This window comes from Esox lucius, chromosome 24 (genome assembly GCF_011004845.1).
Source record: "Esox lucius isolate fEsoLuc1 chromosome 24, fEsoLuc1.pri, whole genome shotgun sequence".
In the NCBI taxonomy this organism is placed as follows: domain Eukaryota; kingdom Metazoa; phylum Chordata; class Actinopteri; order Esociformes; family Esocidae; genus Esox; species Esox lucius.
In genome coordinates, this window is record NC_047592.1 from 14,819,601 (window position 1) to 14,841,270 (window position 21,670).

The 21,670-nt window shown below is 43.7% G+C and overlaps 1 protein-coding gene across 1 annotated transcript in view; it reads right to left on the minus strand.

Annotated features, from left to right (window-relative positions):
- Positions 1-8,217: 8,217 nt before the first annotated feature.
- The window catches only part of fgf11a (fibroblast growth factor 11a), a 77,544-nt gene continuing 64,091 nt past the window's right edge, over positions 8,218-21,670 (minus strand). Inside the window, exons 5-6 of the mRNA XM_013140351.4 lie at positions 12,617-12,815; positions 8,218-12,279 (exon numbers count right to left, since the gene is read on the minus strand). Coding sequence (XP_012995805.2) covers positions 12,137-12,279; positions 12,617-12,815 — 342 coding nt within the window. The 3' untranslated portion in view covers positions 8,218-12,136. The remainder of the gene's footprint in view (positions 12,280-12,616; positions 12,816-21,670) is intronic.

Here is a 21,670-nt window from a genome sequence, read left to right on the forward strand (position 1 = left end):
AGGCACAAGAGGCAAATGCCCCAGGACTGACATTCTCGCGAGCTTGGCGTTAATTTCTAATTATTATTGTTGTAACAATTTTAAAAAACTATATGCTATCTACGCTCGAGGTCCGCTCCTACTCCTCTCCTGGACGAGCCTAACCCGCAGCCGCATGTACGTGCAGTTGGCCATATTTAAAAAAAAAAACTATACAGTTCCAGTCGTTTTACAGTAGGTTAAATAACTGTCATGTGAGCACTTTCAGAAACTTCGAAAATAGCATACGTTTTAGAACTGATCATTCGTTTTGTGTAGGCTAATGAATAACATTTACAATCTAATTAATGGATTTAACATTACTGTGTAATCAAATCCAAACAATGTAATAGTTTCGGGGGAATGATACATCTACAATTGCATTTCTCACGCTCACGGCAATCAAACGTTTGCCTTTTACCCAGCTTCTGCTGCAACTAGCTAGATATTAGCTAATATTTCGTTATGAAACGTTACAAAGGCTTACAGAATAGTTAATTAAGACTACTTTTTAAGGTGTTAGGGCCCTTTATATCAGGTAGTCTGATTAAGTAAACAGTTGTCCATCCTTTTTCAAATTTGGTAAGTGCAGAAATCAACAGAGTCCTTATTCCCGTGGCTGTTAGCTCCCAACAACATGTATAATTCTATAAAAGTAGCTCTTGGGCTGAAATGGTTGGTGACCTCTGTATTCCAAATAGGCATATAATATTAATATGAATTTCGTATGAATCGGTATTGTGGCTTTTAAGCAACAAACTCTTGTGGATTACACAGATTGTTACTTCTAAAGGACTTTTGACAAAATACCTGATCATTGCAGATCTCTGCTTTTAAATAGCAAAAATATACAGGCCTATGCTTTATATCTGTGAGTCCTACAAACATGTCAGTTATGTCAATCACAAATCAGTGATTATTAAGCATTATTAACCGTTGAAAGGATAGCTGAGGCCAAAGGTTGCGCATGGTTGATTAAAATATACTCAGCATTTATAGCATAGATGCATTTGTAGCATAGATGGTCTGTCATCACAGAGAGTCATATCTGGATATATTGACGGGTCTTGCTTCTCTTTTAAACAAGGCCTGTTGTGCTGGGTCCATTTTCGCCGGCTGCTTTCACACCAGGTCCTCTGTGATGCGGAGACAAAAGCCCCAAAGGTATCTACAGCATATGTTACCAATGCTCTATGCCCATCCACCCCGCAGTTGCACCTGTCTGGAAGTCCATGCATACGGTTGGTAGCATCTGGAGCTCCACAAATTAAATTAGCATTTTGAAGCTTATCATCAAAAAACTTACTACTGGTGTTGACTAAACACCTATTCACAGGGTGTACTTTTATAAAGAGTCCTTCAATTTAAAGACAGGAATTTCTTGGTGCCATCTTTTCACGTCTTTGATGTCCCCTAATGAACACAATCAAGTTATGTAAAATTCTCATGTAGTTCAGTTGGTATAGCATTGTGCATTAAACGCCAGTATAATGGTGTGTTGAATTCCCATGGTAGGCCAGGGAATATGCTGCCCATCTTGAGACAACGTGTCATTAAGTTTCTTGCAAAATTCTAAATAGCAGAAAATACCTGGCGGAGCTTATTGGTTGATGCGCCAAATACAGTGGGGAGAACAAGTATTTGATACACTGCTGATTTTGCAGATTTTCCCACTTACAAAGCATGTAGAAGTCTGTAATTTTATCATAGGTACTCTTGGGATGGTGTTCTTAGGGTTGTACTCATCCTTCTTCTTCCTCCAAACACGGCAAGTGGAGTTTAGAACAAAAGCTCTATTTTTGTCTCATCAGACCACATGACCTTCTCCCATTCCTCCTCGGGATCATCCAGATGGTCACTGACAAACTTCAGACGGGCCTGGACATGCGCTGGCTTGAGCAGGGGGAACTTGCGTGCGTTGCAGGATTTTAATCCATGACGGCGTAGTGTGTTACTAATGGATTTCTTTGAGACTGTGGTCCCAGCTCTCTTCAGGTCATTGACCATGTCCTGCCGTGTAGCTCTGGGCTGATCCCTCACCTTCCTCATGATCATTGATGCCCCACGAGGTGAGATCTTGCATGGAGCTCCAGACCGAGGGAGATTGACCGTCATCTTGAACTTCTTCCATTTTCTAATAATTGCGCCAACAGTTGTTGCCTTCTCACCAAGCTGCTTGCCTATTGTCCTGTAGCCCATCCCAGCCTTGTGAAGGTCTACAATTTTATCCCTGATGTCCTTACACAGCTCTCTGGTCTTAGCCATTGTGGAGAGGTTGGAGTCTGTTTGATTGAGTGTGTGGACAGGTGTCTTTTATACAGGCAACGAGTTCAAACAGGTGCAGTTAATACAGGTAATGAGTGGAGAACAGGAGGGCTTCTTAAAGAAAAACTAACAGGTCTGTGAGAGACGGAATTCTTTCTGGTTGGTAGGTGATCAAATACTTATGTCATGCAATAAAATGCAAATAAATTATTTAAAAATCATACAATGTGATTTTCTGGATTTTTGTTTTAGATTCCGTCACTCACAATTTCTATGATAGAAAGTACAGACGTCTACATGCTTTGTAAGTAGGAAAACCTGCAAGATCGACAGTGTATCAAATACTTGTTCTCCCCACTGTATATTCGTTTTGAGGAGAGTGACCTATTTACAAAATGTTATGACTTCAGATCAAACAGGGTTTTGCTCCCCAATTTAGTGATGTCCAATATGTGATTAAGGCCCTGCTTCATTGCTGTGACTCCCAGCAGACTCGGAACAGTCGATGTCGAGATGTCCCTCAAACCGCATCCAATGCCGTTCCGTTTTTTATTGGACTGCTCGCTCAACCAGGAAGTCTAGAATCCTTATATGCTGAAATGAACGCACACTCCAGACTTCTGCTTTGAGCTCACAGGTTTCCAAGCCACCATAATGAATTGATAAAGTATAAAGAGGAAAGGTAACCATATTCAATTATTATCGCCACCAAACGTGTACAGTGCCAGCCAATAGCGATGCCCCCTGAACCCTGGACTCATCTGCAAGCAGTTTTTGAACCCTGGTCACTCAATCACGCAGGTAACTGTGACGTAACGACTTTACTGCTGAGCCATTCAGGGGCGCCAAAGTTGGCATTTTGAATCACTTGTTATGGTGCCACCATCAATGTTGATTTATAATGCATTTCCATGGCAATGTGTAGTAAGACGTCATTCCCCCAAATGGTTTTTAAGATTTAGTGCGTAAAGTATGCATATACAGATTAAAACGGATCCCCAATCCTCTCCCCTATTCAACTTTAGTGGACTATCAGATTATTGATTATTCAGATATGACCAATAATTGTATATTCATAATGTAGTTCAGTGATATTCACAATTACACTACGTTCAGATATGAGTGATTTGTTCAAATTAGCAGTAACCTTGAACCTTTGAATCATCCAAATCTTGTTAAATTGTACAGTTCTAACAAGTTGGCCATTGGAAGAAAGCACACTACACAATTGAAAAAAGCAACCCATGAGACAATTTTTTTTTTTTTTACAATCATACAAATATATTAGTTTTTATTCAATTATATCCAATAATATGTCTCCCTTGACTTTGTGTAAGTTATAATAGAAATGACTACAGATCATATTGCAGATGCAGAGAAGACAGATTATCAAGAAAGGGCAAAGGTGTGTATGGGGGAAGGGGGGGGGTGTCTGAGGAAAGAAGGGGTGTGTTTTCATGGGGAAGGGCGTGTCTGGGTGGGGTAAAGGGAGGGGGAACAATTATAGGACTCCTTGTCTTTCTTTTTTGATGTGTCCAGTAAATGTTGGGCGCATGCATGCTTTTAGTAATTTCAATCTGTGACTCTCTCCCTTGCTGTAGGTTTTAGTGCTAAAACAACCGTCAATAGATACAACTTTATTACTTTGTTTTCCTATTCCATTCTTTTTTCTACGGTCCATGTTTCAGTGTCAAGCTCTCAGATAGGCACAGTGTTGTTATTCCCTTGGTGTGCAACAGAGGGCGCACCGTGACGCTCAGCCACACACACTGCCACCTTACAGTACCACTGTTATTACTGTCCCATTTTGGTACAAAAATAGTGTTATTGTGGCTTTTTAGTTAGCTGGAAGACTGAAGCACTGTTTTTCTGTATTGGAAGACAAGAAAAAGTAGTATGGAGATTTTCTTAAAATCCTTTTTTGGAAGACTTCATCTTTATCATCATCACAATAACTTGGATCATCCATGCAGTATAAAACTCTAGGGAGCTCCCGTGGAGAAAGCAGGCCCCTTGAACGACCGCAGAATCACACACCTGGGTTATACTGTGTGTGTGAATTTGTGTGTGTGAGAGAAAGAGAGAGAGAGAGAGAGACAGTGAATTTGCAGTTTGCATGCTGCTGGAGAGCCAATTAGATTCCACTCCAGGTTCATAGTTCAGCGGTCATTCAGATTGATTGACAGATCTATAACCATGGTGAGGGATTCTGGGGCTCCGGAAGACATAGCGAAGAGGTGAATATCCTTCCGTCTTTTCACTCTTTCTCGCACCATTGTTTTACTTTGCTTTTTGTCTCGTCATCGTTGGGCTGAAAGTGGCACAGCTCAGAGTCTGATTGAAAACCAGTCAAGGATATGTATTCATAGACAAAAATAAATAAATACGGAAAGGACGTGACATAATCTGTGCAACTCTCTAGCTCCAATTCAGTCCACAGTATTGCACAGCAGGACGTTCTTCACAGCAGTCAGGATAACCCTGACACCATACCCCGACGACAATCAAATGGCACGCGATCAATCTTAATCTTTACTAACAAAACCCTACTTTAATTAAAATACAGTAATCATTTCCCCCTAAAGTATGGTTTACATGGTCACAACCACTGTGTGCCATCATAACAGTACTCGCCATGCACTATCAAATACTATTATCATGTATATTTCTTGCAAACATTTGGGTTGTCGGATGGAGAGCGATCTCCATCCGACAAGCGATCAAACCCACATACGCCAAGCGATCAAACCCACGTACGTCATCGCGGATTATTTGGAATAGTATTTGACCCCAGTTTCTGGTACGCGGTACATCCGGGGTGGGGTTTTCTCCCCAGCTTAGCTCCCATTTTGAAGGTGACCTCCGTGATTCACATCTGCGCTGGCCCGGCACCCACTCCGTGCAGAAGTGCTGTGTGCGCACTGCAGATGTGCTTCAGCCGAGGACTGCGCCATCACTTGGAGAGCTATTGGGGAGGGTGGAGATAGCCAGGTGCCGGTTGGATTCCAGAATTTAAACTCGGGTCCGGTTTGGGTTGGGGCTTCCCTAGAAAAATGGTTCTGTTATTAAGCAGCTTCAGAGTCAGAATGCCTGAGAATGGGACTGTCCGTTTGTTTTGGTAAAGCGTGTGTGTTTCTCTCAATTTTTTTTTTGTGTGTGTGTGTGTGTCTCTTTTTTACTGCATTGCAGATGTGGGAAGAAGGACTACACCCCAAAGTACCACAGTCAGACACGGAATAGCCACACCACCAACAAACACACTGGGCAAGACATTAGAAAAATGACGGATGTGATAAAACGGCACAATTAGCTTTTTGTTTGCTAGGCCGTGTAGCGCTCACTGATAGATCATCTGTGTTGCATCTTTTAATGAACTATATTATGTTCTGCCTGGAGCACCGCCACTCATTGATTTGGCTTCTTGATGTATTTCGTTCATTACTCTCACATACGTACACATGCATGCACGCGTGCACACACACGCACGCACGCGCGCCCTCTGGCAGATTGGACAAACATATTTTCACACTTTCATTACATGTATGTACTTTAGAAAGCACACACACACACACACAGCCTCTGCCTAGGGCTGAAGCGATGTTGTGTTATGGAGATGGATCAGTAGAGGAACTGAAACATCAAAGTGTGGCATGACCTCTTTCTCTCTCTCTCTCTCTCTCTCTCTCTCTCTCTCTCCCTCTAACTATGTTTGTGTTTCTCTTTGAGTCTCTCACTCTGTCTTTCTCTCTACCACTCTAAGTAACCATTTTTGTGTTTCCCTTTGTGTCTCTGGCCGTGTCTCGCCATCCCTCTCTCCGGAGTGCTCCGGTACTCCAGAAGACGTACACAGGGAGGTGAAGGGTCCTGATTGAGAGAGGTTGAGGATTCAGACGGGGGGGGGGGGGCGGCAGGGGAGGCAAAGTGAGATTAAGGCCCCTGGGAAGCAAAGGCAGACTGAGTCTGAAGTGTAGCCCTGCCCTGGACCTCTTCCTCTTAACTGTGTTTACTAACTGTGTGTCTCGCAGACACACAGACAAACACACACACACACACAAACAAACAGACAAACACAGACAGACAGACACAAACGCACATTTGAATGCCTTAATCTAACCATGCCTAACCATGTACACACTCTTCTATTCAACATTCAGGACGACTGGTATTCATATATTATCTGTAGTATGCTCTCCAAAGGGATGATATTTAGCATTTTAAATCGAATCCAGGAACATTTCATGGGGAGCTTAGCAGCTGTAAATCCAAGACTGGATCTTTCTGATCAATTTATGTAGTCAGGTAAAACACAGGATTGAGAGATAAAGCAGATAACTAAGAGATGAATGGATGTCTTTAGAGCCGATGGTTCTCGTTAAATGACTTAAAGTGATAGCAGACTGCCTGAAGCGAGGCGGGGGGTCTGGAGAGACGTGGTGGGAAAGGAAGAGGCGTGCCTCTGTTCTTGGATTCTACACTTCAGTGGTCCAAGAATCAATTTTATAACACGGCAGAAACACACAGCACAGCACACGCTCACGCACACTCCCACCCTTTTATCAGTGAATAAAAAAAACACATCTCTTTCCACCTCATAGACATCTTTAAAGTCATGCCGCTGTGCGTTTAACAAAGGAAGATCAAGCGCACTGCAGACCTAACTCACAGGGTCTATCTATGTTCTAAAACAACACTGCACACTCTTAAAACAAAAGGTTCCAAAACGGATATTTGGCTCTCCCTACTGAGCACCCATTTGAAGAACCATTTTTTGGTTCCATGTAGAACCTGCCGGGATTCTTGATGGAATCCGGTAGGGTTACACTTTTAGTTTTGGAAACTTCCCCCCCAAAAGTGTATATCATATGTATGCTATGCTATGTGCTTTTCTGTAGCATTACCACTTTCAAGAACCTATTGGACGCTACCCCATCATCATTATTGCAACCCACGCGCCGAATGTGAATAACTAAACACCAGTTGGTCGAATTCTTTCGAGTGCCATTAAAAAACAAAGGCTTATTGTATTTCTGCTGCCCTTCATCTGTGCTCACATGCCATTATGTGCGGTTTCGATTCTGAATAAGAACGGTGCATCTCTCGTTGAGGCTATGATATCAGATGGGGAATCTCACAGCTACACCAGGTTAGGGCCGAATGCAAAGTCCGCAGTCTATTCCAGTGCTGCTTTGAGACATCTCACTCACTGCAAAGTGGCCCTTCCGTAACCACCTATGGGCCATACACGCTCAATACTTGTGCCATCATACATAGTTTATACATACATGAATTCATAGTCATAACGATCTTTCTCCAACCACAGAGGGATCTGAACAGATTAAAATGGGATTGTATTTGCTGTTAAATAGCACCTATCCCAACATGAACTCAAAGGCAGCCTTATGGACACACGCAGACACTCAAACACCCCCTTATGGACACACGCCAACCATATGTGATATGTAATAATGCTGACATACACACGGACACACACACACCACACACACTGTCATTTGGTTGATACTGTATTATAATCTCAAGTGGAAGAGGACAGTCCTCTTATCTATTGCTCAGGAACTGGTGGATACAGATGTTGTCATTATGTTCTTGATTACCTGCTGTACTTGTACTTAACGATCACAACAACACTAAGTCTGTAAATACTACTGCAATAGCCAGGTATTTAGCGGTCACAACAAAGTGATCTCCATGAATTATCTGCTATAGTCAGGTACCTAGCAGTCACAACAACAGCTTAGCATTAGCCATAACTCCATACTCCATCTCTCTCTCTCTATCTCTCTCTCTATCTCTCTCTCTCTCTCTCTCTCTCTCTCTCTCTCTCTCTCTCTCTCTCTCTCTCTCTATATATATATATATATATATATATATATATATATATATATATATATATATATATATATTGTCTTTCTTCCATTGAATGACATTGTCTCTAAAGATACGTTTAAATGAATCCATGTATTAGGCGTCCACTATTCACTGTTAATATTACAGAACCTTTGTTTTTGATTCAGAACCTAATACATCATTTGAAATCAGAGAAAAACATAAATGGCACTAACAGAATTGTTGACACCCTAGACTCAGTATTTGGAGGGACAGCCTTTGTCCAAAATAACTGCAATAAAGCCCTTTCTATAGCCATGAATGAGCTTGAATGAGCTTCCTGCACCTCTGTGCTGGCAGGTTTGCTCTCTTGGCTTTTGCAAACTTATTTGATTTGAAGGGAGCCTCCCAACTGTTGTTTACAGATCTCACCACCGGTTTTCAATAGGATTTAGATCTGGCCTCATTGCTGACAACTTCAGAATAGTTTATTATTTTTATTGAACCATCCTCTGTGGTTTTTGAAGTGTTTAGGGTAATTATCCTGCTGGAAGACCTAAGACCTTTAAAGGAGAACTAGCTTTCTAACAATTATTTCAACAAAATGCCACAGTATGCTCCTGGTGTCATGATGCCATGCACACGCAATTCATGAGAAGGCAAGGCAACCCCAAAACCTCCCTGAACATGTTTGACTGTGGGGAAGGTATTTTGTTTTCTGTAAGCTTAGAGACAGTCTGGTTTACCAAAAAGCTCTAAAGAAGTTTTTCCCTGAAGGATAGTGGAATGTTCAGGGTTGTTTTTTGCAAATTGAGATTTTCCCAGAAGGATAGTGGAAGAGATTTTGTGCAGGAAGCTCATTCATAGATTTTCATATTGAAGGGCACCTGCAACTCACCAAGTTCAGTTCCAAAGTAAAGGAGAATTGATTGAAATCTATTGTTTCTAGTTCTAGAATGTGTTTCTAGTTCTAGAATGTGCCAATAATATGGTCCATTAAAACAGATCTTCATGGAGAAAGCTAAGATTTAGGATATTTGTTCAACTGCAATCCAAAGAAATAAAAATGTGGTTCATTATTTGAATAAAGGGCCAGGGTGTCAACACTTTTGACCACAAATCTGAATACAGATATCTAGCTCTATTTATCTCTATCTACCTGAACTCCATCTCACCTGCCTCAGGACTGCAAATTGGGGTCCTTAAATGCAGCCCAGGTGCTACCTTTGAACGAAGATGATGAGGCACACCCAATCGGGTCTCGTTAGAGGGAGGATGAAAGGGCCCCCAGGAAAGTAGCTCGAGGGAGTGGAAGAAGCGAGTGATGCTGTACCCTGCCCTGCAGGTTTTTAAGGTTCAGTTTTGATTAAGTTTCTTCAACTGCTTTCCGTTTATAAATTCCCTCCAGGGTCTGATCCCTGTGTCTCTCCTCGTTACTCTAAATATGCTACTAGTTAGAATACTTGGGATGAACACAAAAACAGACATTGGGGCACAATATATTGCAACAAAGATTTACATAGCCCTTCAAAGAAAATAGTAAAATCACAGGATTCATGGCTGTTTCTCATACATCCCCATTTATGGGTTCACTGACTTGCTTCACCATTTGTTTGTTTCACACACCACTGGAAGCCCTGCTTTAATGTTTCCTCTTATTTTCTCCTGTCTGCCATCTCCTGTCCCCCATCACACTCTTTCCTCTTCTCTCTCCTCTCTCCCATTTGTATTTTCCTCTCCTCTTCTCTCTTCCTCTCCCTCTCTCTACCCTTCTGACAGTCTCTTATTTAGTCCTAATGTGAGGAAGAAGGAATCTTCCAAGAGACTCATGTTCTTAGAAGCTTTCTGTAATTGGACATGCTTGGAATTAGCTTGTGGAATCAGTCAGTCAGGCCTGGTGTGTCATGCCTGTGTGAGTGTGTGTGTGTGTGTATATGTGTGTGTTAATGTATGCCTGTAGGCTCCACTCCCAAGGAGACTGGCCCGAATACATGAAACTGAAAGCCTTTGTAATTACTTAATTGAAGTTATTTGTCTGAACTCGTGTTATTTGCACTAGTGGACAGACAGACATCTACTTTTGAAAACATATGAAGGTGGACTGTTCAACATGGGCCCTGGAGCAACAGAAATATGTGGTATTTATACACAGGTCACAAACCTCCACAACAGTGTACATGTGTGTGGGGGAGTCCCAGAATTCTCTCTGAGTCTTCATTGCTTAATTCCTCTCGTCAGGCTCGACAAACTTGCCAGCACTCTCTAAACCAGTCGCCTCCCGTTCCACTCTGCCCCAGCTATGTTTGCCTTCCAAATAGAACCACTGGGACCTGATGGGATCTGCCATCTTAAATTCTCCCAGAGCTCCAGTCTCTCCCGGCAACACATCAATGTAAAAACACTAATCATAGAATCAATCTAACTGGCAGAATGATTTGCAGTGAAACAATTATTGCTAGATTTTTCTTTCAGCTTCTTAAAGCTGTACTCATCCCTATCAGAGCAAATCATCAATCCCTTGACTATCAGGTCTTTGCAACGTTTTTCTACAATATGTTCTAAGTTATTGTTTTTCCTAGTATGGAAACTCTGACCGATTCATTTACAGCCTGCTAATCATCGATGGCTTGATCTAACATGGATTCCCTCCAGCGCACCAGGGCACCTCGCCTGAATGGACCGGCGCCACCAGAAGATGCAGTGCCTGAAAACGTAAGATCGGATTTCATCCAGGTCTATAGGATACTTAAGTGAACCAGTGTAGGAGAGATTCAGCACACAATTGGAAAAAGAGAACAAAAGAGAAAAGGAGGTTGACAATTTCTTAAGAATTTCGCCAGCAGAAACTGACATACACCCACAGGCTGAAAGACTGTAGCCCTGAAGAAACAGTCGATTCCCACCAGAGCTGAGCCGGAGCAGTGTTAGTACGCTGGAGTGCCAGGCTAGGAAGACTGGGGAGCTAATCATCATGCACATGGACACCCAGGCTACCGGATCTAAACCATCTCACTGATTATATCGTCATCGTTTCATCAAGGCCTGAACAAACTGTCACTGCTCCCTGCAGGACACGCTTGTTTGCGTGTATGTGGTGTGTGTGTGTGTGTGTGTCGTTGAGTGCAGTGAGGAGTGGGTTTTCTTTCCAGTGGTCGTGATAGATGTTGATCTGTGAAACCGACTGTTAACAGCCCCGGAGAGTAATGAGCAAGATCTTCTTGTGCTGCTGAGTGGAAAATTGACTCTGTGTTACAAACTAATCAAATTGCAGAGAAGGTGAACACTTTTCTTTCTTTGTAAAAAAACTAAACACAAAACACAAAATAACACTACATCATGGCTTAGACGTGGATGAGATACTGTAGCCACGGTGACAGAAATAGAAGAAGTGGTATAAGACGCTCAGAGAACTAAAGGGTGTTTGCTGATGCATCCAAAGTGACCCCCTATCTCCTTGATAGCATTGTAGAGAACAGGGTGACATTTGAAATCTTCCACTAGTATGGCTGTAACCTGTGGGAGTGCTGAATGGAAGGCCCCCTCCAAGTGCTGCTAAGTGGGGGAAGGAGAGAAGCGTTTGACCCTTCTTTGGAATAACAGCAGGAAGACTTCCCTCGGACGCTGAAGTGTCTCTTCTGAAGTGGTTGTGGCAATGGTTTTGACGTAGCCACGTTACAAAACACCGCATTTCCACTTCACGTGTTTATTGCTCGGAACTCCCAGACTCTTCAAGGGGCGCGCTGGAAAAGAGAAGCATTGGGGCTGCGGGGTGTGTGTGTGTGTGTGTGTGTGTGTGTGTGTGGGTGTGTGTGTGTGTTTTGGGAGGGCACCGTGTCTTAAAAGAAAGGTTTCATTGGCCATTATTTCCCCGCCCCCTTCACTGTTGCATGGTGGGAAAATGAGTTCTTCGAAGCTACGGTCGCCGTAACTCTGTTGTTTCCCTGTAGTTCCTGAAGGTGCTCATGCCAGTGTCCATTGCCCGCAGGTCCAAACCTCTTTTCTCTGGACGCTAGGAGGTTTTGGTTTTTGAGGGAGGGTCTTTTTTGCCATTCTGCAGCACGGGCGAATCCGAGGTCTTGGCTGTTTTCCTAGGCGGACTCAGCTCGGCAACCACCACCACTTCATGCAGCGACGGCTCCCTGTACATGGCCACTGGGGGGGGGGGGGGGTGAAGGAGGAAGGAAGGGAATGAGTGAGGGGGGGAGGGGTTGAAGGTGTCAGAGTGGAGAGAAAGAGAGTGTAACGTTGAGACTTAGTAAATCACGAAAAGCAACAGTGACAAAATGCCAGAAACAGCCAAGGACAGGAGGCTGGCGAGAGGAGGACGGCTCATAACAACATCAGGAGTGGGGTACCTGGAACGGCATCAGACACATGACAACCTGACACCTCTCTGTTCACTTTGTCCCAGACATTACTGCCAGACCGGATGATACTACCGGCCACACCTACAACCGTGAACCAGTGGGAACGTTCTGCCGTACTGTACCTTCTATGAGTTTGGGCAGGAAGTGGGCTGCCCCCTTGGTCTTTTTGACGCGGTTCCCCTTCATGACCTGTCCGTCCCGGTTAATGCCGATGTACCAGGCCCGGCCAGACTGGGTCTGCCGATACAGGATGGATGAGTAGGTCACGTAGTAGTTCTCAAACACGCTCTCCTTGAACTTGCACTCCGGGGTGAAGTGTTCCTGTAGGGTAGAACACACGGGACTGTAGGTGAGAACATAGCGAACACACACACACAGTCACACACACACTGTCACAAACACACAGTCACACACACACACACAGTCACACACACACAGTCACACACACACACAGTCACACACACATAGTCACACATTGGTCGATGGAGAAAAAATAAAAATACAAACAGATTGGTCATTCTGATCATTTCTTTATTCATTCCATTTACATATGCGTCACCTGTCAAAGGTTTGAACACACGTACCCATGTACCTGCCTGGTACTGTATACACTGATGAGCAAAAAACATGACCACTCACAGGCGAAGCGAATAATGTTCATCATCTCCAACAAGGACACATGTCAAGGTCTGGGTAGAATAGATGTTAAGTGACCAATCAGCTCTCGTAGTGTTGGATGGAGGTGAAATGGGGAGGAGCAAAGACCTGAGTGAATTTGACATGGGCCAAATGGTTATGGCTGGGTCAGAGCATCTCTGAAACGGCAAGGCTTGTGGCGTTCTCCCGGTCAGCAGTGGTGAGTACGTAGTGACATTGGTGAGTACCTAGCGACAGTGGTGAGTACCTAGCGACAGTGGTGAGTACCTAGCGACATTGGTCCAAGGAGGGACCTTGGCGAAGTGGAAGAATGTCACCTGGTCCAATGAGTCCTGTTTCCTTTAACATCACTTCGTGGGGAAGTGACGGCACCAGGATGCACTGTGGGAAGACGACAAGCCGGTGGAGGGGGAGAGATGCTCTGGGCGATGTTCTGCTGGGAAACCCTGGGTCAGGGCATTCATGTGGATGTCAACTTGACACGTGCCACCTACCTAAACATTGTTACAGACCAGGTTAACCCATTCATGGCAACGGTATTCCCTGATGGCTTGGGCCTCTGTCAGCAGGATAATGTGCCCTGCCACACTGCACACATTGTCCGGGAATGGTTTGAGGAATATGATGAAGAGTTCAAGTTGTTGCCCTGGCCTACAAATTCCCCAGATCTCAAACCGATTTAGCATCCGTGGGATGTGCTGGACAAACAAGTCCGATCCACAGCGGCTAAAGGATCTGATGCTAATGTCTTGGTGTCAGATTCCACAGCACACCTTCAGAGGTCTTGTAGAGTCCATGCCTCTGTGGGTTGGTGCTGTTTTATTGGCAAATGGAGGACCAACAGCATTTTAGGCAGGTGTTCACAATGTATGTGTGTGTGTGACTTATCTGTGTGTGGTGTGTGTGTGGGTGTGTGTGTGTATATATATATAAATTGCCAAGGCTCAACGGGGAAATGGCGGGAAATGGAGCTCACATTTCATTGTGATAAGGTCAGGGGTGCATTTTTGTCTGCAGCAAGGAAAAGAATCACGCAACCACACGTAAACACATAAGCACACCTACACACATAACCACACGTACACACACCAAACCACACTAAGGCTATCTGTCTTTTATCTTGTGTCATAACAAATACAGAACACGCTAGCTCACGCACACTTGCATATCATTTGAACACAAATAGAATGGTTTGGAAGCTGATCACATCATTCCTCATTTTGTTTCCAGTAACAACCAGCAATCAACAGAAGTCCTTCACCCCATTTCTTCCCGTTCAACTAGGCCGTCAATGGAACTCTGCCCAATCATATCCATATCTCTTACCATAACATAGTCATCTACCATCTATCTCTCTCTCTCTCTCTCTCTCTCTCTCATGTCTTTCTCACTCTGCCAATCTCTATCCACCCCCCACCCCCCCCCATCCTGTTTCTCCCCACGTCATTTGGTAACCTTGTCAAGGAACAAACCAATTTGCAGGATTGATTTGGAGCCTTGATGTGACTCGTGAACAGAAAAGCCCTGAATAAGGACTTTACTCTCCCTCATCTGTTTATCTGTCGCTACCCAATCCCTCTGTTTCTCTTCCTCATCCTTGTTTGTCTTCCTCATCCCTCTGTTTCTCTCTCTTATCCCTCTGTTCTGTCTCTTCCTCGTCCCTCTGTTTCTCCCACTCTTCCTCATCCCTTTATTTATTTTCCTTATCCCTCTGTTCTGTCTCTTCCTCATCCCTCTGTTTCTCCCACTCTTCCTCATCCCTCTATTTATCTCCCTCATCCCTCTGTTCTGTCTCTTCCTCATCCCTCTGTTAATCTCTCTCATCCCTCTGTTCTGTTTCTTCCTCAACCCTCTGTTTCTCCCACTCTTCCTCATCCCTCTATTTCCCTCCCTCAACCCTCTGTTCTGTCTCTTCCTCAACCCTCTGTTAATCTCTCTCATCCCTCTGTTCTGTCTCTCCCTCATCCCTCTGTTCATCTCTCTCATCCCGCTGTTTCTCTCTCTTCCTAATCTGTCTGTTTCTCTCTGGTCCTCATCTTTCTTCCCCTCTCTTCATCTCTTGTTTTCTCCTCCATGTTTACAAGAATATGGGTTTTTATCGTCTATATCAATTATAAACACCCCTACAGCTAATTGCACTCCCTTCAAACACTCCCTTAATTAGGCGTCCATGATCTGATCCCCTCATTAACTTCACTTAGAGTAGGGTGTTGAGGTTTGACTTTTGAAGATGTGATCCAATCTACTATCATTAGTTCATTCAGTTTGCTGTAAGATCCAGCCCATGCAATCATTCTTTGGTGGCGGATCTTGCGAAGGCAATAAAATCTGCCTGACACGAACACACACATGGCTGCCTGTCCGAACGCCCAACCGCCCACACCACACACACACACACACACACACACTGTATACGAGAAGTTCTGATATTGCTCTTCTCATAGAGACCTAAAATAGATTTCAAATGTTTTTTCATAACCCCAAACCAAATCGAACCCTTCCCTTGACCATATTCCTAATTTGAAACAAATATTTGTTGTCATTTTATGCTTTGTTGAACAGGTAAGTGGTGAAAGGTAGAGGAGAGGGTTTTCGCTGAAAGAGCACGTACAGTGAAGTCAGTCACTCACCTATATCCAACCCTGAGCTAACAGAGCCAAACCACAGAGACCAAACTACATCAGAGATCAAACTACATCAAAAGAGACAGGATATTCCAACTCCATTCTTTGACTAATTAAATGGGAACCCCGAACAAAACCCAGGTGTGGGAGATACAGTGTGTGTGAGAGAACACCATTAGAGACCAGTTCATCTCCAAATCACAAGGGAAAGTATACCTTTCTATGTCCCAAAAACACATCTCGATTAGTCTGCAGTGATTACCCCAAGGTACACAGACTTGATCTACATAGGCTTTCTTTGATTCCTTAAGTCCTATCTCCTCGCCTCCTTCTGAAAACTCCTGGGAGAAGACGGTCAGAGAGAGGGGCCTTGGACCTTCTCCTCCAATGCAGTTGAAAGAGACGTGAGGAGAGAGCAAGTGAGAAATCAAGGGGAGATTAATTTAAAACTAGCCAGTCCACAATGCAATGGGGGCGGAAATTCTCCAGCTGAATCCCTTTCAAATTTGCATAAAGTACAGCAGAGCTTAACTTTTCCTTGTTGTCGTGCATTTTTCTTCCACACATTTCAGAGCTCACACTGCTGCGGATCATCAGCGCCAGAGGCAATGGGTCGGATCATCCTAGCCAACAGAGATGAACCCAGGCTACCGTTCCACTACTTACACAACAACATTACAGTAACACAGCAGATGTCAACAGAGGCATTTACAGGTTATGTGCCGTTCACAGTGGCATTTCCCTCGGGTGCCCCTGGTGAAAATGAACAGAGAGCCCGTCGTCACCACTTTCCGTGAAAATTCTCTGTAACTTCAACGAAGGGCACAATTCGGGGACGTCGCGTTTTCCCGACCGTCTTCACCGACTGTCTTAATTCACCGACTGTCTTAATTCGCCGACTGTCTTAATTCACCGACTGTCTTAATTCACCGACTGTCTTAATTCGCCGACTGTCTAAAAGAGCAACATGTGTTGACAACAAAGCCACAGGTCTGTTGGGAACGTCCAAAAACGCCCCCAAACACTCCCTGTACAAATACACCCAGGTCCATCCCGAGCTCACCGGCACACTTAGGGCCCGGCACGAGTGCGGAAATGTAGCCGGTCCCATGCTGACACACCGGTTGCAGCTTCCCCAGTGCTAGCTGACGACAGACCGGCAGAGTGGAGGGATGAATGCTGAAAGAACCCCGGACACAATGACTCGACAATTCTTGTGCCTCCCTGACAAATGGCGGACTTTCCACGTGTCGTGGGTTCATTACGATGCGTTGTGTGAGGACTCCGTATTGTCTGCCGGTTCTAGTTTTGCCCCGGGACGGGATGAGGGGCGGAACGTTTTTTTGTCTCGCCCAGGGCAGCAGAAAGACCAGAACCGGCCACCTGTTCTCATTAAATCCTATAAGCAGGACTCCGGTGGTGCCGGTCGCTCTACTGCACAGCCATCAGTGAACGTGGAGACATGGAGGAGGCCATTAATGAAGGAAGGAAATAAGAGAGAGAAGCATGCAGCATCCTTCAGCAAACCGTTGGCCTAAAATGAAAGGGAGAATATCTGATGTTAACAAGCGCTGTTCACACCTAAAATGAATGATTGTTTTCAGGTGAATTCAGACTGAAGCGAAAGGTAGCCGTCCTCTTTTGGAGTGGACTGCATCCCCAAGGCTGCTAACAGGAGGGAGACTTTTATTGCACTCTTCATGACACGCAGACACGTGTGAACCCACACACACACACAGGCAAACACACACAGATACACGCGAACACACGCAGACACACCCAAACACACACACTCAATGTCTTTTACATCAAACCTGTGGCACCTAAGCAATGTTGGGGATGACGGTTGTTTGAACAGGACTTAAAAGCAACACACAAGCCACAACTATACAATTTGACCCCATCTGCCTCTTTCTTTCTTTTTTTTGGTTCTTTCTTTCTTTCTTTCTTTGTCACAGTAGAAAGCATCATTTGGCCACAGAGGAACATTATTTGTGGATTGTTTTAAATCCCAAGCTCATTGCCCGTCTATGGTGAGTAACCATTTTCCCTTTTTCATCATTGCGTGAAATGTGTTTATATATCATTTATAAATCGCCAGTTCTTTTCCTGAATGAAAGGGGAATACATTTGATAGCTTATCGCCAAGACCAAGTGCCACCCTCTCAGGTGCTGCTGGCTAAAGACCTTATTCACGTTCTAACCAGCCATTTCACCCTTCACAATGACCCAAGTAATTTAGGCGAAGTGTTGGACTGGCAGCCATTCAACTTCACCATGGTTGTGGCTTTATTAGCAGGCTTTCATACAGAACTGAAGACCACCAGTAAAATACATGAAAGCTGATTTGACTGAAGCTGTCGTTCCCTTCGTCATCTCTCTTATATGAATATCTGCTACGGGAGCCTATCACAGTGCTGACCTGCCCATGTGATATTACTCATTATGATCTCAAAGGCCGATCAAATCCCTGATCAGCACTCCTGCTACGGAGGCGCTCTGAGTTAGAGTCAGCGAAGTGACGTGGATGCGCCAGTTGAACAGCTACTGAATGTGGGTACATTTCAACGACAGCTATGAGCTTTGTGGCGTGACTCTACACTTCCCTGTTTGGGGCCCTCTGATCTACCGCGGTGTAACCTGAGGCGTCTCGTTCATTACAGCGTCAAACTCATGGCAACGTCTGTTTCGCTGAGTCCGTCTTAAAGGAATACGGGCAATGGTAAATCCAAAATGTCTATTCCACATCTCACCAGCAGGGGCTGCTCAAACCCACAGTCTGCCGGGTTGTAGTTCATGCCCAGATGCCAATATTATACTAATGTTTCTTATCCCACTGATTCCCCAAAACTCTACACCGTAGATCTCCCTATGCACAGTGCTCTCTGTTGTCACTTTAGTAAAATATCTGCATGACAAATCCACGTGAGGATTTCACTTTGGTTTTTTTTGGGGGCTAACTCGGTCTCCCCTGTTGCATGTTGGGGGGATTTGAGATCGATTTGTCACGTGCACATCCCCTCATTCCACATTACATAAGATAATCGGGAGCAGAGGAGACATTGAAAGGTTCCGCATGGAGGAGAGAGTGAGGTACATTGACCGGACAGTCAGACCATGTTATAGTGTGGGGGGGGGGGGGGGGGGTGTATTCTGACTGAATGGCATGAAAGATACTTCCTCTCCTTGCCTAGGCAGCAGAAGGGAGGGAGGAGGCAGGTTAGTTTTCCAATCCCTCCTCCCTTCTGTGATGGATGGACGTATCCCCTCCCTCATCACTCACTCCCACTGAGAGAGAGAGAGAGAGAGAGAGATGGAGAGAGGTCTGTAAGGAGGTGCAGATGGGGTATAGGGAAGAGAGGGAGGAGACATTTGGGAGTAACAGAATGGAGACATAAGAGTGAGGCTGGAGAAAGACAGAATGCAAGATTAAGAGAGAGAGGGAGTTTATATAACTATACACTATATATATTGTTAGTTTCTGACGTTTGTCCATTGGGAAGTAAATGTCTATAGTTTAAGTGTAAGTAAATGTCTATGTGTAAAGTAAAATCATAAAGAGTTTAGTGATTAAGGTTAGGGTTAAAATTAGGTATTAAGGTCAGGTTAGGCATTCAAGTTAATTTAAGGGATAGGTATTAAGGTTAATTTATGGGTTAGGTATTAAGATTACGGTTAAGGTTAGAGTTAGGTATTAAGGTTAGGTTTAGGTAATAGGGTTAAGGTTAGGATTAGGTATTAAGGTCAGGTTAAACATTAGGGTTAAGGTCAGGTATTAAGGTTAGGTTTAGGCATTAGGGTTAAGGTTAGGGATAGGTATTAATGTTAGGGGTAGGTATTGGGTTAAGATTAGGTATCAAGGTTAGGGTTAGGTATCAGGGTTAAGGTTAGAGGTACAGTGGATATAAAATGTCTACACACCCCTGTGAAAATGCCAGGTTTTTGTGATGTAAAATAATGAGACAGAGATAAATCATGTCAGAACGTTTTCCACTTTTAATGTGACCTATAATGTGAACAATTCAATTGAAAACAAACTGAAATCTTCGAGGGGGAAAAATGAAAAATAGAAACCTTACAATAACCCGGTTGAATAAGTTTGCATACGTTTACAGTTAACCAATCACATTCAAACTCATGTTAAATAGAAATCATTACACACCTGCTATCATTTTAAAGTGACTAAAATGTCACTTTAAATGACTAAAATGTGATTAATCACAAGTGACTAAAATGTGATTAATCACAAATTCAGCTGTTCTAGTAGGATTTTCCTGACATTTTCTTAGTTGCATCACAGAGGAAAAGTCATGGTCCGCAGAGAGCTTCCAAAGCATCAGAGGGATCTCATTGTTGAAAGATATCAGTCAGGAGAAGGGTACAAAATAATTAGATATACCATGGAGCACAGTGAAGACAGTCCTCATCAAGTGGGAAAATATGGCACAACAGAGACATTACCAAGAACTGAACGTCCCTCTAAAATTGATGAAAAGACAAGAAAGCTGGTCAGGGAGACTTCCAAGAGGCCTACAGCAATATTAAAGGAACTTCAGGAATTTCTGGCAAATACTGGCTGTGTGCTACATGTGACAACAATCTCCCGTATTCATCATATGTATGGGGTAGGGTGGCAAGACGTTTGCAAAAACAAATATCAAGTCCCCCAAAAGCATGTGGAAAAATGTGTTATGGTCTGATGAAACCAAGGTTGAACTTTTTGGCCATAATTCCAAAAGGTATGTTTGGCGCAAAAACAACACTGCACATCACCCAGAGAACACCATATCCACAGTAAGGCATGGTGGTGGCAGCATCATGCTTTGGGGCTGTTTTTCTTCAGCTAGAACCTGGGTGGAGGGAATTATAAACAGTTCCAAATGCCAGGCAATTTTGGCACATAACCTTCAGGCGTCCGTTAGAAAGCTGAAGATGAAGAGGAAGTTCACCTTTCAGCATGAAAACAATCCAAAGCACACATCCAAATTCACAAAAGCATGGCTTCACCAGAAGAAGATTAACGTTTTGGAATGGCCCAGCCAAAGCCCAGACCTGAATCCAATTGAACATCTGTGGGGTGATCTGAAGAGTGGTGGCATGAGATGTCCTCACAATCTGACAGATTTGGAGCGCTTTTGCAAAGAAGAGTGGGCAAATATATCCACATCAAGATGTGCCATGCTAGTAGACTCCTACCCAAAAAGACTGAGTGCTATAAAATAAAAAGGTGCTTCAACCAAGTATTAGTTTAAGGGTGTGCACACTTATGCAACCAGGTTATTGTGAGTTTTTCATTTTCCCCCCCTCAAAGATTTCAGTTTGTTTTTCAATTGAATTGTTCACGTTATAGGTCACATTAAAGGTGGAAAAGGTTCTGAAATGATTTATCTTTGTCTCATTATTTTACATCACAAGAGCCTGGCATTTTAACAGGAGTGTGTAGACATTTTACATCCACTGTAGATATTATTATTAAAATGTGACTGAACACATGTCCATGGTTCTATTAGTCTATTACATTCAATGTTGATGCTCACCATAAAACACAATGGCTGGATTTCAAGTCATATATTGATATTTTCCCCACCTGGATTAATGTCCAATATACATAAACCTTAATCTGGTGTGATCTGGCTTAACGGAACCACCCCCAACACACACACAAACACTTTCTATCTCTCCTCCTTTCTCCTCCACCAGTACTAGTTGCTAGTTGGGTTGACATGAAGCACTCAATACAGTCAGCAGGATTGATTTCATGTAGCCTCTCTGTGAGAAGTCAATGAGCATTAGTGCAGAAAAACCCAAGATTAGGCTCTGATTGGCTGAAACCACTCATCGATGCACTTGGGAGAAGATATCCTTGGTTTAAACACCCCAACAGTTATCGACTGT